The sequence below is a fragment of the Fulmarus glacialis genome, unplaced genomic scaffold, assembly GCF_000690835.1.
Source record: "Fulmarus glacialis isolate BGI_N327 unplaced genomic scaffold, ASM69083v1 scaffold21611, whole genome shotgun sequence".
In the NCBI taxonomy this organism is placed as follows: Eukaryota; Metazoa; Chordata; class Aves; order Procellariiformes; family Procellariidae; genus Fulmarus; species Fulmarus glacialis.
In genome coordinates this window covers 81,010-97,292 of record NW_009192404.1, presented here as the reverse complement: position 1 = coordinate 97,292, position 16,283 = coordinate 81,010, and the positions used below count along the sequence as shown (strand labels likewise).

Genomic DNA, 16,283 nt, shown 5'->3' with positions numbered 1-16,283 from the left:
CCTTCACAGTTGTAGCACTCTGTGCTACTGCTTGGTTTGAGAGGAGTTGCAGTGGAGTGTCTCAGAGCATTTGTGTCAAATGATTTTGTCTACTCTAGTTGTACTTCAGTCTGGATACTCAAACTAGAGCGACTGTCCCAAACTAAATCAGTATCAAAGCTGATGTGTGTCCTGTTTATACTACACATAATGTTATGATAATCCCAGGATTAAAGCTCTTACTTTCTGCAGCCATGGAATATTTTGTACATATTCTCTTTTTCTTCCCTCATGTGTGTACCACTTGTTCCCTGTCTGTTAGAATCATGCCTAACATTTGAGACCTTTCAGTAATTTCGGCAACCTGCCTTTAAAAATAAAGTAAGGACAGCTGGTCATAAAAAGGCTTTTACTTCCTTCCCACTTGCATTACTTAAATTTTAAATTTTTAAAAGTTAAAACCCCTTAAGCTCTGGCCAAGACATGAAGTGTAGGATTCTGACTGCGTGCCTCCACCTCCATGCGCAATGGGTTGACTAGGAATGTTGTTTATTTCCTTTGACCTATTCTTGTTTTCTTTTTCTCTCTCTTCCTCTCTTTGACTTCCCGTTCTAGGATGAGTCATCCATGTTCTTCCAGTTTGGCCCATCGATAGAACAGCAAGCCTCTGTCATGCTCAACATCATGGAAGAATACGACTGGTACATCTTCTCCATTGTCACTACTTACTTTCCTGGTTACCAGGACTTTGTGAACAAGATCCGCAGTACCATTGAGCACAGCTTTGTGGGTTGGGAACTGGAGGAGGTCCTCCTGTTGGACATGTCCCTGGATGATGGGGACTCAAAGATCCAGAATCAGCTCAAGAAGCTCCAAAGCCCTGTTATCCTCCTCTACTGCACAAAGGAAGAGGCCACCTACATTTTTGAGGTGGCCAACTCTGTGGGTCTGACAGGCTATGGTTACACGTGGATTGTGCCCAGCCTGGTGGCAGGGGATACAGACACAGTGCCATCCGAGTTCCCCACCGGGCTCATCTCTGTCTCATATGATGAATGGGACTACGGTCTTCCTGCCAGAGTGAGGGATGGAATAGCCATAATCACCACGGCTGCTTCTGATATGCTGTCTGAACACAGCTTCATCCCTGAGCCCAAGAGCAGCTGTTACAACACCCAGGAGAAAAGGATTTACCAGTCCAACATGCTCAACAGGTAAGGGAAGGGGCTGGGCCAGCCTTACAAAAGAGGGGTCAGAGAGGACCTCTGAGACCAGAATAATTCTGCTAGGGCATGTGGTGCTTCGGGGCAGCAGGCAGTGTTGGCCAGGACCTGGGCAAGGGGAGGCGTGCTGATGGTGGGACTCGCGTTGCTGTGTGTCATGAGTGCCAGCGCTGTCACGCCCTTAGAAAGCCTCCATACAACACAGGGTCAAGCCAGCAAGAGGAAAAGGATCAATGAAGGCATAGTGCAAAAATTTGAGTGTGCTCCTCGATGCACAAAATTTTGCTTTTATAACAGAGCTGAACTTCTTGGAGTGTCTTTGCGTGAATGGGTCTGTAACTCTCAGGTGTGTTCTTGCTGCAAGCAGTGGGGATGTTTGTACTGAAATCTAGAAGGCGCCAGGTTCTGTTCCAGGAAGCAGCAGTATGTGAACGGGTGTCCTTTATAGGTGATGGTTGTGTAACCCACCTGGAATAGTTTCATGGCACCCGTTGTCTGAGGACCAAGTGTCCTTCTGCTGTCCATTAGCCCTGAATTACAGGAGAGAAGGAAGTGCAGAGAGATATGGAGAACTAGAGCTGCAAAAAGAGTTAGGGTCAACAACACTGCTCAGCTCCTGCTTTATACTGCAAGCCTTTAAAGCCCTTCGGTGTCTTAAGGATGCAGTTTACCTCAAAGAGGAAGACTTGTGCTATCACCCTGCTCATTGGCACTTTGTTGGCCATTGTCTGCTGGGTGTTTTGGGTCCCATTCTCTCTTGTGCGCATTATGCAGAGAGCCTAAGCACCTCCATCAGAATGGCAAGTTTTTCTAGGTGGAAAAGGGCATTTAAAAATAGGGAAAACCTATTTGAATAAACATCTTCTTTTGATCCAGATTCAGATTTTCTTAAGAAACAGTGCTAAGATGCCTGTTTAAGGTCGTAGAGGAAGCTTATGGTGGAGCAACCTCTAGAACAGCGGTCTGATTACTAGATCTTCCTTTTTGTCCCAGCTGGAGTTTTAGTGTGTCGCTAAGCAACCCAGATAATTAGACATGGGAAGAGCTGGGGGAGGTGGTATCTGCAATTAGCCAGATGCCCCCTGACCTGCTCAGCTGTCATTGTCCAATGTTTTACATATAAAATCCTTGTGTAGGTTGGTCCCTTTGTGGTAGGACAAGGGGAATCCAAGCAGCAGCCATCAGGAGAGGTGGCCACACAGAGCTCAGCATCTTTGTTCATTTGTCATGATGAATCATGGAGAAGTGTAAATGTGATGGATTGGTTTGCATGCTGTGATCCCTCACTGTCAAGTGTACTAGGCAGATAGAAGGACTGGTGGACAAGAAAGCAGATTTTGCTTTGCCTGAAAGTTGGGGACTGAGAGAAAACTCTGTTCTTTGACTCATTATATTATCCATAATGCTATCTGCCATTTGTTCTTTGCCTCTGTGATCCATTGGCATATTACCAGGTCTTATGGCCTTTACTTCCTCTTCCTCATACTGGCTTTTTGCTGTCTGCAAGCCTTGGAACCATCAAAGGTGCCCAAAGCTTTTATCAATTTCCTTCCCAGCTAGGCTTAGGGGTAATGGGTGCTTTCTACTGCTCTTTTGAGTCATCCCTGGAATGATTAAGCAGGGAAAAGATATTAAATATATACAAAGTTATCAGAAGTAGCACCAAGGCAGGCTGTTGTTCTACCTTTCCAAATGAATACGGATTTTTGGGGGGAGCTTATTGTGTCTTTTCAGCAGTTATGTAGAAAACAAAACGTTGTCCTCTGCTGTGGGAGGTAGTGTTCTGCAGAGACCTTCTGCTAATTAGTTCTGTTGACATTGTATTAGCCTGTGCGTAACATCATGCCCATATAGCTACGCTGCTTCAAGGACGTAACATAATCTCTCTGCATAGCACTTCTTTGCATTGTGTAGAAGTCGCCAGCTCAGAGACTCTTGAGTCTCTAGATATGACAGTACTGTTGTGCAGTGTAGATATGCCCTGAAGCCTGGGCACCCCACATGAAAGCAGTTCTTGTCACTTTTGAAGATATTAGCTTTCTTCTCACCTTCATGGCCTAAATCATGCTGTTCCTTCTCCCTTGTCTGCTTTGGGTACAGCATTCACAGGAATGACTGCAAATACATGTAGATATACCCAGCTTAGTTTTGGGTACCGACATCAGTCTCGCTGAGAAACAGAGTCAATTAGTCCATGCCAAGCTCCATTCTGCCACTGCCTAGATTGCTGCAGGCACCTGAGCTAGCTCAGAAATAATTACACTGTGTTGCTGTTGCTTCAGTGCAAATATTCGCTTTGCCTCACACAGCGCTGGCTGTGCTCTGCCAGTCTGGGGTTCTGACCCCCCCAAATGTTTCCATCCTGTCTGTACTTCTGAGTGAGATGGTTAAAAACTGTGACTTCAGTGAGTTGGGTGCTTGGTTTTCTATTTAAGTGAAATTACTTTTGGGCACCTTTTGATGTATAAAAGCTAGTGGTGTCTGAAATAAGCCATTGCTTTTACAAATCCAAGGGTTCAATAGAAATGTGATCGCTTCAAGCTCAGCCTCACAGCCCGGAGTCTGGGCAGGAGGAAAGGTAGAGGAGAGGGAGAAGAGGAAAGAAGCAGACGTGAAGATACGAGTTCACCTCACTCAACCAAAACCCACAGAGATTAATGGCTGTAATCTGTGTTCATACCTTCAAGTCCCGTTGAACTCACTGGAATTTACTATGTGCTAAGCTTTAAACCTCTCCTGATATACTTTGTCTATCTGAGGTCTTTAAATCTCTCCTGAAATGCTTTGTCTATCTGGGGTATTACAGATTCTGCAGACCTGGCTGCTTCATACCTTCCCTAACCCCTTCCATCTACTAAGATCCCACAGCACCTGTGCATTGTGCACGGCAGGCAGCAGCAACACCTGCAAGTCTGGGACACAGTCTGGCTCTCTTTGGACTGGACTGAAGGTTCTGGAAAACTAATTTTAGTCCTGCCCTGGACCCGGCAATACTATATTCAGCCATCTGCAACTTACAGTTCCCCCTCCACATGCCTACACAGAATAGAGAAATGTATGTACGTGGGCTTGATGTCTGGGGAGACTGCAAAGTGTATGTGACCTCAGATAATACATCACCATGTAGCCGGTGTTTCAGAAACTCTTGAAGCTAATCCAAAGTGGTCCAATTTGCTTCAAATCCATAGCTGGGAGGCAGTGCGATAAAGGAATTTTCCCATTTTATTCTTTGGAGAGTGACACATCCAAGTAAAAAAATGTGTAATTTAGTTCAGTTGGGGCACATTATATACTAAGACTGTGAATTAGCCAATTCCCAAGATCTGCCTTTGAACTCTGACCATTTCTTACTTTTTTCTTTCTGAAAGTGCAGTAGTTCTGAATGCAGCTAAAATCAAATGGTCTTGCTTAATGTGGTCTCAGTTGGTGGTTGATCTGGGTGTATAATGGAGTAAGGAGGAAATGAACTGAATGTTGCTCAGATTTAGAAAGAAAGCTCAGTTTCTCCATGTCTTTCCTCCTTCTTACGTTGACACTCTTGTTCGGTTTTGCAAGTGCTTGTGCAAACAAAGTTTTGTTTGAAGTATGGCTGCAAGCACAAAAAGAAACAAGACAGACTGTTATCTAAATGCCATTTCTTGCCAATGTAGGTGTTTGGTCTGCATCTTCTTGTATTAATAATGGTCTCATAGCAACTGTTTCTTGTCTGTCTTGAAACAGATTCTCCTTTGTGTTAGGCTGGAACTGCAGAAGTATGATCACGACCATTGAACATTGCAGATTTTTCCTAGAAATGAGCCCTCTGGTGAGATAACTCCACTAACTAGTACAAAAATCATACTTTAAGAAAGGTTTGTTCTACAAGAATTGTTAATTTTCTTTTTGAATGATTCTTGAGGAAGTTTTCCTCTAGTGAGGGATTTATCTCAATTTATGCTGATAATAGGCTTAGGTGATCATTTGGAGTCCAAATATCCAAACGTTGTTTTCCAGTTCAATTACAGTCTTTAATTCTTTGTTTTGTTTGTAATAATTACCTGTTCATTTATTCCTTCATTGTCCCAGAAAAAAATCTTATTTGGAATATTCCAGTCTACAAGTTTATAGTTATCTCAATGGCCGGGCATCCAGCAAACCACTGTGCTCCCTGCTCCCTTCTACTGGATGAGAAGATTACAGAGGCTGGGGAAGAGTTTCTAACAGGGGTTTCCTCTGCAGAGATGATCAGATGTGGAGTTCTTCCCTCTTGGCCCTTCCAAGGAGCGTTGCTAACCTTCTAGGCATTCTGCAAAGCTCATTCTCCCTTCACCGTGGCTGCTGAGGAGTGAGTGGGCAGAGGTGGATGTGTTTATAGGCAGCCTTCTGCTTATTTCGTTATTTTAATTGATGGGACAGATTTCCTTGAGCTTGAGATTGGTACTTCTCATTACATTTTAGAAATGGGAAGAAATAACTAAATGACAGGAGCATTCTTGGGAGTGGAATTCAGGGATGAGTCATGAGAAAAGAATATGATTTCTGGCACATACTTGGGGAATAGAAGCTCAGCCGTTTTGTATGGGTATTCACAGTCGTTGGGCTACAGAAGCTGTGATTTTATTATAGCCTTCAATGAGACCTGGGTTCTTCCCACTGGTTGTCATGGCTGCTTGGAAATGCTGGGCCATAACTACTAGTTTGTTGTTGTAGGGTTACTAATGAGTTCTCCACTGATTGGCTTTAATAGTCTCTCATTTAACACCAGGCTGCACACACCAGATTTCATTTTAATAAAAAGTGCAGTGAAGCATTTGCTTTGGAATGAAAATACAAATGTGGAATTACACTGCCTTTGCAAAGAAATACGTTAAGAGGGGAACAAAGGTAGGTTCAATTCTGCACCTCAGATTCCTCAAATATGAAAACAGCTGGCAAGATAGCTCGGTGCATTGTGTGGGCATGATACTTCCACTTTGGGGAAAATACTAACTTTCATCTGGAGCTTTCCATGCCAATCAGTTAAGACACGCAAAAGAGCCCTTGATGAATGGTTGGAAACTATTTTCCCTGGAACACCCAGGGCAAGCTCTGTTCTCACATGGCCACATTCCCCTAGTGGAAACTAGGAATTGCTGGGGCTTAGACAGCTGAACAGTGAGTCAGAGAGCAGAGGAAGTACTTGCAATAGGATTGTACAAATATATTGCTTCCCTGGAGACTCAAGACCATAGGGGCTATATGTATCCTTGGAAAGGTGCAGTGCCCCTTCAGGGTCTTGTGCCACCCTGATACCTGGGAGCAGCACCATGCCCATAGCATCCTGGACCTGCTTTCCCCAGGTCAGTGCCAAGGACAGTGCAGCAGCACCTTCCCTTGTTTCCCGGGCCTCCCCCAACCCACCCTCCTGCTCTTTCCTCTCCAGTCAAGGCAGCTATCGCCTGCCACGTCGGACACAGGGATCATCATATGTCGTTTGCAGGTACCGCCATGGAGCCACTCTGTGTTGTCTCCCAGCTGAGTGAACCACACACCTTCACACAGCGCAGCAAGGGAGTTGAGAGCAGGAACGGAGACAGGACCATTCGTGTCGCCCTTTCTCCATTCGTAGGACTGTCGAGTTAAGCTCGTGCTAAGAGACAGGAGCACTGGCTAGCACTGAGGTCTCACTGGCTTCAGTGGGGCCACATTTACCTGCTTTGCAGCTGGCTGGGAAACCCTGCTCCAGCCGTTAAACCCAGCGCTGCTCCAGCGGTGGGACGCGCGGTGCTGGGACTGGCTTCTTAACTCCGGGGAGGAGGGGAGAGAAGGTATAAATGGCATGTTCCCACGGATGCAGAAATTGCCCTTTTCAGAAACTTGGAGGGTGAGGGGGCATATGTAACTTTTGACCTTTTGGAGCCTGTAAGCCGGTGTCTTGTTAACAGCTCGTTATGTTCCTGCTGGTTGGTGTGTCCGGCTGCCGTCAGGCTGGTGCTAGCTGGCAGCACGTGGCATGAGCGCTGCTGACGGATTAGAGATCCCTGCTGCTGAAATCTGCTTGTTCCTGTCACTGCTCCAGCAGCAGCTGGAGGCCGGAGCTGGCCCGCACCTCCCTCCTCTGTCGGGGTCTCTCTGCCTCCCCGTGTCCCATGTTGTACATCACCTCACTCTCTGCTGCTTGCGTACTGCCATCGCTTTCTTTTTTTTCCCTCCCCGCCTTGCATTTCCTGTTGCGTTTCATTTGCCCTGCGCGCCTTGCTCCCTGTCGTGGTGGTTCAATGCTAGTGAAAGGGGCTGGGTTGTTACCCTGGGGCTACCGATTAATCACACCGCCTGCCCAGGAGATGAGCAGTGGGCGGGGGGAGCATTTATCCATGTGCCACCACATGCCATCTCTGGGGCAGTGTTGGCTTCCTCTCACTCCTTTTTTTCTGTCCCCTGAAGGGGCTGCCCTTTTGTTCTGAGGGCAGCTTTGTAACATGTTCTTGACCCAAACCTCCCCCATACGGGTGGGCTGCTAAGGGTGCCCGATGCAGAAGGGCACGGCCTGTGCCTGGCTGTCCTCCTGGCTTTTCCCAGCCCTTAAGCAGTGCTGCTTGGGCAGCGGGAGGCACGGCTGTCTTGCAGGGGAAGGTCTAACATCAAACCAACTCGGCACGCCGGTAGGGTACTGCAGACCCCTGGCTTCTCAAAGGAGTATATGATGGGGAGACAGCAAAAATGTTTGTTCCTCAGCAGGTGCCGCAGGGTGCCTTGGTCCTGCAGAGAAGGGCTTTGTCTAAGGGGGAGAGATGCACTTGTTGGACAGCTGGATTTTTCATCCTTTTTGTAATTAAAATAGGATGGGAGGGTTCAAGTGAAGTGATGGGTTTTTGGCAATGGTTATCTTTTGATTAGAGGACAGACCCTTTCATAAAGGCCTCCAAAATCCACCAGCTGGGAATGAATTTTGGTATGCGCCATCAGTTTCCAGATGGGAAAATGTCCATGTTCTGCTTCCAGCCCTCTGAGACATCTCCTGCTCCGCAGCCAAGTCCAATTAGTGCTAATACTGTGGCAACTTCACTTGCTGGTGACAATATGCTTTAACTTGTGCATTCAGGCTCTCTCCACTCTTCATGAAAAGGGAATCAAAATCCTTCCTCTCTGGTGGAGCTGAAGGAAGCAGAGCGAAACCGCAAACCCAGCTCTGGCTACGGTTTAGCGTCAGCTACAGCAGCATCTTCCCCAGATCACAAAATGCAGTTGGGGTCCTGTGGGCTGTAAAGTGCCCCAGGGAATTTGAAAACCTGCTTTAGCAGATCAGTGGAGGGAAGGTGAGAAATAGCCTCTTTCCTTCAGGGACTGGCTTGATGGGGCTGTGGATATATTCTGACTTGCACACCTGCAAATCTATGGTTAACCATATGCGGTTTCATCACTAGAGCCTGTAAGGAACACGTGCATTTTTTTTCTTTCTGACAGAAACGTGTTTTTTTTTTTTTTCTCCTCCCCTCAGACTTAATGTTCTTACTATCTTTCAAGTTTTTAAAAATAGGAACTGCCGCGTTGCTATGGCTCCCTGTGCAACTCTGGAGCAGCTTTCTCTTCTCTTCTCTTTGATGCAATTTGGGTTTGCGGTTTGACAAGACACCAGCCCAGCTCGCCGCCTAGTGGCTCCCTCCCCGGGGAGGGGCGGGGGACGGCGACAGCGTTCACTGTTGACAGAAATTCATGAATAAAAGGGGGGAAAAAAAAAAAAATCAGATGGCCTTTCTTGGCAGAGAGTCGAGGCGTTAACCCTGGCGCATCCGGGACGAGATTTATTTGTTACATTCTGCAGTCTTAACGCCATTCCTGCAGTTTAACTTTCGATGGGATACTCTTTTCCCCTTTCTGTCCTACACCCTTGTGTGATGGAGCTGAGCCCTGTCAAACGGCTGGTCTGCTCCCCTCCAGAGGCACCTGCTGTTCAGTGGTCTGTGCCGTATATGCTTCATCTGAGAAAGCATCGTGCATGTTTCAAGCTAAGCTCGCGGTTAAGTGCTTTGCTGAATTGGGGCTTAGAGCACTCCTGACTAGATACTGCTCATGAAATTCCTCTCAGAATCATTGCTTTAAGGGTGTACTCGAGTCTTGCATCCGAATTTTGGGAAAATGTGGATCTGCATATCTATGGGGCAGCTGAATACTTATCTTGAAGGGACCAAACCAAACTGTGGCTTTGAACACCTGTTACCTGTGCAGAATCCAGACCTCCCCCTGCAGCTCACAGACCTGTCCACTGGCCTGTTTTCAAGTAGCTACAATTTTTAAAGTACATTTTGTTTCATCTTGCAAATTTTATTTTCATTTTCAGTCCAAAGGTGAACATTTTGGAAAAATTTGAGGAAAAAACCCTGTTCATCCAATTTTGAGTTACGAGAGTGTGAAATTAATGCATTTGTTCTGCTTTCAAATAATTATCCAGCAGTGGGGTTTCTGTTGGTGTGGACAAATAACTCAAAGCTAGCTTCACTTCAAACTTCAAAAGTCGGTTTGCAGTGTTGGACAAGGGATTCCTGCTTTGTTAAGGTTAGAAAATTTGATTTTTAATTAAATATGAACATTTGAAGGTGGTGTATGTTACCTTAGTGTCATTTTTTCTGTATTGTACATTCACTATGCACTATATTTCTTGAAGTATTTGAATGAAAGCTAATCTAGAAATGTGGTATTTAAAATGCTTAAATGTGAGCAAAATGGTAACAAAGAAAATAGAAATGGCAGAGACCTGTCAGCTTGTCCAGTCCACTACCTGCTCTATCATTCCTGCAGTGTATTCTCTCCTGATTTAAGTAATAAAAATGTCCCTACTCAAGCCTGCAAGCACCTTAATATAAAATGAATATTAAAATCTAACCATAGTGCCCTTGAAATGATCAATCAGACTGAATGCTGCCAGCTGTCTTCCCACAAAGAAAGCTCTTTTCCACCCCTGTGGAGACATTTCTGAGCTTGCTGTATCACACTGAACAGGTCTCCACACCTGTCTTGATTGAGTAAAGATTGTAAGGTGATTAGAGCTTCCCTCTGCAATAACGCACCATGAGAAATGCTTGAAAAACAGATTTAGTGAACTTAGAGTTGGTCTTTGTTGAGGCTCTGGCGAGATGGCAGGTAATCAGATGAAGAGTTCACCCACTGATGGTGTGGCCAGGGTGGAAGAGAACTGCCACACGACTGAAAACCTGTGAATCTCTGTGGCCTGGCAGTGGTTAAAAACGCACAAATGCTGACTCGACGCTGACTTTTTTTCTGTTTTTTGAAGCTGTATTAGAATGAGATGGAAATGAGTTTTCAGTGTCTTGCCCGGCATTCTTCCCTGTATTATTAGTGTCACAAATGAAATCATTTTTCAGCAAGATGGCTACCTCCAGTAGCAGTGTCAGCATCTTACATTTATTTATGACAGGCTGTAGTATCTTTTATCTGCAATTCCAAAGCACTTTACAAAGTAGAAAGGGATGGCTTAATTCACCGCTAAAATTCAGCCATCTATGGGGTGAAATAGGGCAACTGTTTAACAGCACATAGTATGAAGCGGAGATGAATACCGCACCTCACTGGAGCTGCATGAGGAATTTCAGCTGGCGGAATGAAATTGCTAGAGGTGGATTTTCGCCAAGACATTGGGGCTGTTTAATAAGTGCAAGAGATTAGCAGCAGTGCCACACATGCCTTTTGTGTGCCTGTGTGAAGCAGGCAGCCAGCAGTTCCAGAAGTGGTTTCAGGAAGGAGGTTGGCAGCTTTTCCAGCGTGCAGACTTCACCAGCAGATGATATCTGCTTTCAGAGACCTCCTTCATCACAAGACCATGACATGTTTTGGGCAGATGTACCTTGATTCTACACTGATTATCTGCTTATTTCTCCAGGAAACTCAGCCCTGGGCAGAGGGAGATGTCCAACAAGGCCACTGTGTCCCTCCCTCTGGATATAGACAAATGATAGAGGTCAGGGGAGGAAAAGGGTCAACTACAATGAAGCTCTGGGAGAATGCAGCCACATAGGTAATAGATGCCATAAATAAAAGATGGTCCCCCCAAAAGGATGTTTTTCGTCGCTTTCTTCCCCTTTAAAATAATGCATCACTGGCAGATTAAGCCCTGTGAGTGACATGAGGTACCTCAAACACAGACTGCTGCAAGAAATGCTTTCCACCCTCTTCTCAAAGATGCTGATGCTGCCCTTCTGCATCTGAGTGGTGACGTGTGGCATGGTGTGAGCTTAGAAGAGCTGGTGCTCAAGCCATGACGAAATGCTCTCCAGCATCACCAAGGGACTGTGAAGACTTTGAAGTGCAAAGTACAGACTCTTACAGCCTCTGAATAAATCTGAACATCTAGCACCTGCTCTTCAGTATGCCTAGTATAGGTATTCGTGTCAAATAGCTGTTCTGGGGGGGAGCGTGGGATGCTGGGCTTTCCAGCATTTGACTTGCTCAGATACAGGAGGTGCAGCAGGACCGATCTTTCAGAATTCTGCATGTTCTGCTGCCCTCATCTCAGTTTCCTTTTCCTTCTCTTTCCTTGCAGGCATGTAGTTGAGATGCTGGGGAAGCTCTACTTGCAGATCTATTTTGGTTTTAATGTAGCTGTGAGGAGGAGGAGGTCTTGCTTTTTGTCAATGTGAGACTACTGGTCAGATGAAACAAGTACCTTGGAGATGGTGCCAAGTCACAGTTTCTCTGGTGGCAGTGGAAAGATGCTAGTTCTCGGAAAGGCCCCAGTTTGACTGGCTAGAGTGAGAAGTTTACTTAATTTACTGATTTGTATTTTTTTCTCCAAGCAATTTTTCATGGAAATCTCTAGTTTGAATTGATGAAGGCACGAGCTTAGCAATGCTGTGAAATTGATTTGGGATAGTTCGTTATAGTTCCATGAAATTGCTTAACAAGAAAGTTTGGCAGAGTGAGGGAGCCAAATGAGAAGAGCATGGCACTCCCGACAGTGGGTGGCACTGGAAGTACCATGTAAGCCAGTATGGAGGGTATGTCATCATTCAGGGGTAGGATTAGCCACAGGGGAGTGGAGAGCTGCTCAGGTGAGAGGCATCTACCACCTTCCATTGGGGATCAGGCTGGTTTGCGCTGTTGCTGGTTGCCTCCCTTTTTGCTACCCACTTCTGGATCCTCACAAAGCCTGGAGAAGGGATCCTACATCTTGGTGCTCAGCTGCGGCAGCTCTGAAACATTAATCGCAGCCATCAGTTGGCAGCGTGGAAGCAGGTCCCCGGAGAAGGGCGCTGACAGAAAGGCAGTGGAGGAGCAGTGCAGAAGGAAGAGCACTTGGGGAAATAAAAAGCACCACTGGGCTTGGTTTTATAGTACTCGCTGTGAAGGGCATGCAAGCTACTGCCGAGCTCGGCACACAGCCGGTTACCCAAGTGGGAGGGCTGTGGGTGGCACTGACTTTTATTCCTCCGCGTGGTTCGTAGCTTACCTTTTCAGTTGCCATAGGCCAGAGCAGCAGTGCTGAAAGCAGGAGAGCTGCACGGATGCTATGACCTTGGCTGTGGCCATTCTGCTGAATCTGGGCAGCGGGGACTCCTACGCCAGTGAATTCCCACAGCCTTCTGTTGTCACCTGAGAAGTCAAGGGAAAGCAGCCATATAAATTTGTCATATTTGTGACAGAGGCTCATGCTGGAAGTTTTTTTAAGCCTCAGAAAAGAAAGCTGTGTGGTAGCACCTGGGGTCTCATTTGGAGATGGCTGAGTGAGAAACGGTCCTCGGTCCTTCTCCCCTCACCATTATAGAAGAAAGGAGATGTGGGGCTGGAGAAGGAGACAAACGCTGTTGTGCCTGTGGCTATTTACTAATCGTTATGCCTCCAGGAGGGTGCCGCAGAAGACCACGAGCCCTCAGCACTCAGGGTGTTGAGGGTGCTCTCAGTACAGCAGTGCTCTGGTGTGGTGCCAGGGAGCCAGTGTGGTACCATCAGGAAGCTGTGGAACAAGTTCTTCTGTGGTGGCACATGCTGGTGGGACTGTGAAAGATGGCAATAAACTGAGGGAGGTCTGTTTTACAGCAATGACTCTCTGGTAACAGCTCACACCTTTACTGATGTAGACCTATGCCAAAAAGCTTGTTTTCCTAGTCAAGTCCTTACGTCTGTTGGTTTTGCAATGATGTTTGCTGTGTATTTCACCACTAAAGGTGCTGTTTCTTTATGTTCCTTCTTCAGGCCAGGAATCCTTTTTTTGCCTTCTTGTCTTTTTAGCAGGCATGGGAGTGGTGGGCTTGTTCTGGCCAGTGGGTGCAAGAGCAAATTTAGAATATATTCCTCCGCAGTATTCAGAATATGTTCTTCTGCAGTGCATCTAACAAAGATGTAAATGGTGGGTAGTCAAGTAGAGGAACAGATGATTGAACAAGTACTTAGATGTTTGAACTAACAATTTTTTTACTTCCTCCTCAACCCACTGATCCTAATGGGTTTCCCACTGTTTGCCTGAGAAAGTGCTGAGAGGGGTTGGGAGTGGGACTCTTGTGAGCTTGCCAGATCAACAGTAGTCTTTGCTAATTGACATTTTCTCCTTTTTCAACATAATTTTGGGGCAGGCTTTCAGAAGAATATTGTGGCAGGAGAGAACAGGAGGGTTGCAGGGGAGGCAATAACCCATGGGCAAAGCCCTAAGATTGCACTGACGTATCCATGTCTCCATGTTCATGGTGATTTGCAAACAGCCAGGGATGAGCCCACTGCTCTTCTTACCAGTCACGTCCCCTTTGTGTGTCTCTGTGTCCTTCCCTTGCTCCCATCCTCCATCTTTATCATCCTTCCCTCAATAGGTGATTCTTTTCTATAGAAATATTAAATCTTGTTTCAAAACAGAAGAACCACCCCATTTTCCCCACCCCCTTTCTTTCCTCTCTTTCATCTTTTCTTCCCATGGAAGTGTTTGAAGAAGCACAAGTTCCTGAGAAAGGCGTTTTTTTTCTCCCTTTGTGCTTTGGCTCTGTGTCCCTTCTTCATTATATCTTCCCGTTGTTATTTTGTTCTGCCTGCCTCGTCTCTCTGTTTTCTCCCCATCTCTCAACCCTTCTTCAAGGCTCTTTCTTCATTAATATGTTAATTTCTAGCCCAGGAATGCTTCTTGCTGCTCACTGTTCACCAGGGAGAGCCAGAGGAGAAAGGCAGAAGAGAGGGAGGAAGGGAGAGAGGGAATAAGAAAAAGGAGGAGGACAGTTTACAACAGGACAGGACAAGGGATGTCAGTGAAGGAGGAATCTTGCACTGACTGGTGTCGTGATGCCAGGGAGAAGAGGATTATCCACGTTTTGGACCGGGTTAGTCTTTTTGTATTGTTTTGATCTTTTCAACTTCTGAAACATATTCTTAGTAGAAAAAAAAAGTTCAAAATTAAAAAAGCCCTAAACTCTTTTTTTTTTTTTTTTAAGTAGTTCCTTTTTGGCAATTTCCAAATTATTTTTCCACGTGCATAGAATTTTTTTAAACACCAACCCCTCCTCCTACCCTAATATGGTGCCTTTGTTTCATTTGATTCAAACGTGTGGCCTGCATGGCCTTTATATAAGACTTTGGGCACATTTTTCAGGATGAACAAAACCATATCAGAAGTTCTCTGAAGGTGGTTTTACCCCAGCAGGAGTTTCCAGAGTTCTTATCTTCTTCAGGTGAGAAGTAGGGGATGGTTCAGCTTCTGTTCAAGCCAAGAGATATGGATAAAGACTACAGGACCACAGAAGATGAACAGCAGTGAAAATGTTAGGGAATCTGGGGCTAGAAGGAGCCTGACAGACAGGTGTGATGAGTCAAGGATTTTCTTTCTGCCTCCCACCAGTACAGTTACTGGGTGGAGGTTGCAAAGGAGCAATTGATGGAGGCAGGGACCTCTGCAGCATGGACCAGATCTGGGAAGGATGCAGAAAGGCAACGCTCATAGTATTGCAATTCTGCCCTGAAATTAGGAAACCTCTAACTATTGTATTTGCTGCTTTATATCTAATGTAGTGAGACCTCTGTCTGTGCTTGGAGTTCTACGATCATGATTGCCCAAGCAAATAATTAACAATGCAGCAATGAAAGTCAGCCCAGGGGAGCTGGCTGGGTGGGTGGCTGGAGGTGAGAAAGCAGGTCTGGGGAAGGGCATGTGGTAAAGGAGGGAGACAGGAAAAGACAGGCTCTAATACAGTGCTGCAAAACCGGTATGAGCTGGAAGCAAAATAACCGTGGAGGAAAACTCAGGGGGACTGCTGCAATGTTCTGTGAAGTCCAAGGCCCCCGAGCCAAGAGGCTTTCATATATTACGTACACACAACTGTGTCAGACGAACATTATTTAGGTTGCAAAGGCAAGCACTTCAAACGGAAGAAAATGCCAGAATTAAGGCTGCAATCTTAATTTGGCACTCTTGGGTCTATGCATTATAGAGCAATGGTTGCAAGACTGCATACTATCTTTCAACACAGGACCCCTGCCTGCTTCCATATGCAGGGTGGGTGACATTTCCCGACTGAGCAGTGATTCAGTACTTTGTTTTCTTCGCCTTGTTTAATGTGTAGCCTTAAGCTTTGTATTGTGCCTGCTTTCACAGGCTGCTGAGAAGAGAGGATTCTTTGTCTCAAGGTGTTATCTGTGGTACACCTTAGGGCAGTATCTCAGTACATCATGAAGTTCATGGATTTTCACCCTATTCCTGTGAAACGAGGGACACAAGCTGCTTTATGTAAATCCATCATATAGGTGGAGAACTGAGGTGCAGCAAGATTAAGGTCAAAAATGTCTATTAATTTTTCATGGACTGTCTGAGACACCTGGAATCTCGCTACTGAGTACTGATCATTACAGAACGCTTTCTGTGTTCAAAGCAAATTTCTCTTTGACTTCAACTCAGCAATTTCTCGAACTGCCCCCTGCCAAATCTTAACTAGGACTGAACACCATTTTTCATTGATTTTTTTCAATGCAAAAATGGAAACTTGGTGACATGCAAGTTATATGGGCTGTTTGTTTTTATCCTGTTTAATTGTTTGTTTTGCAGAAATCATCTTGAACCCAGGAGAAAAACAAAACCGTCTCCAAACCGTTTCCCTTTTTTAATTTTAATTTGATTTATTTCTTTCGATATGTTTTAGATGA

General features: G+C 45.6%; 1 protein-coding gene across 1 annotated transcript in view; it reads left to right on the top strand.

Annotated features, from left to right (window-relative positions):
- Nucleotides 1-594: 594 nt before the first annotated feature.
- Nucleotides 595-16,283, top strand: part of LOC104083552 (glutamate receptor ionotropic, NMDA 2B) — a gene marked incomplete at both ends in the record, with an annotated part of 93,011 nt that continues 77,322 nt past the window's right edge. The window contains one exon of the mRNA XM_009587064.1: nt 595-1,193. Coding sequence (XP_009585359.1) covers nt 595-1,193 — 599 coding nt within the window. The remainder of the gene's footprint in view (nt 1,194-16,283) is intronic.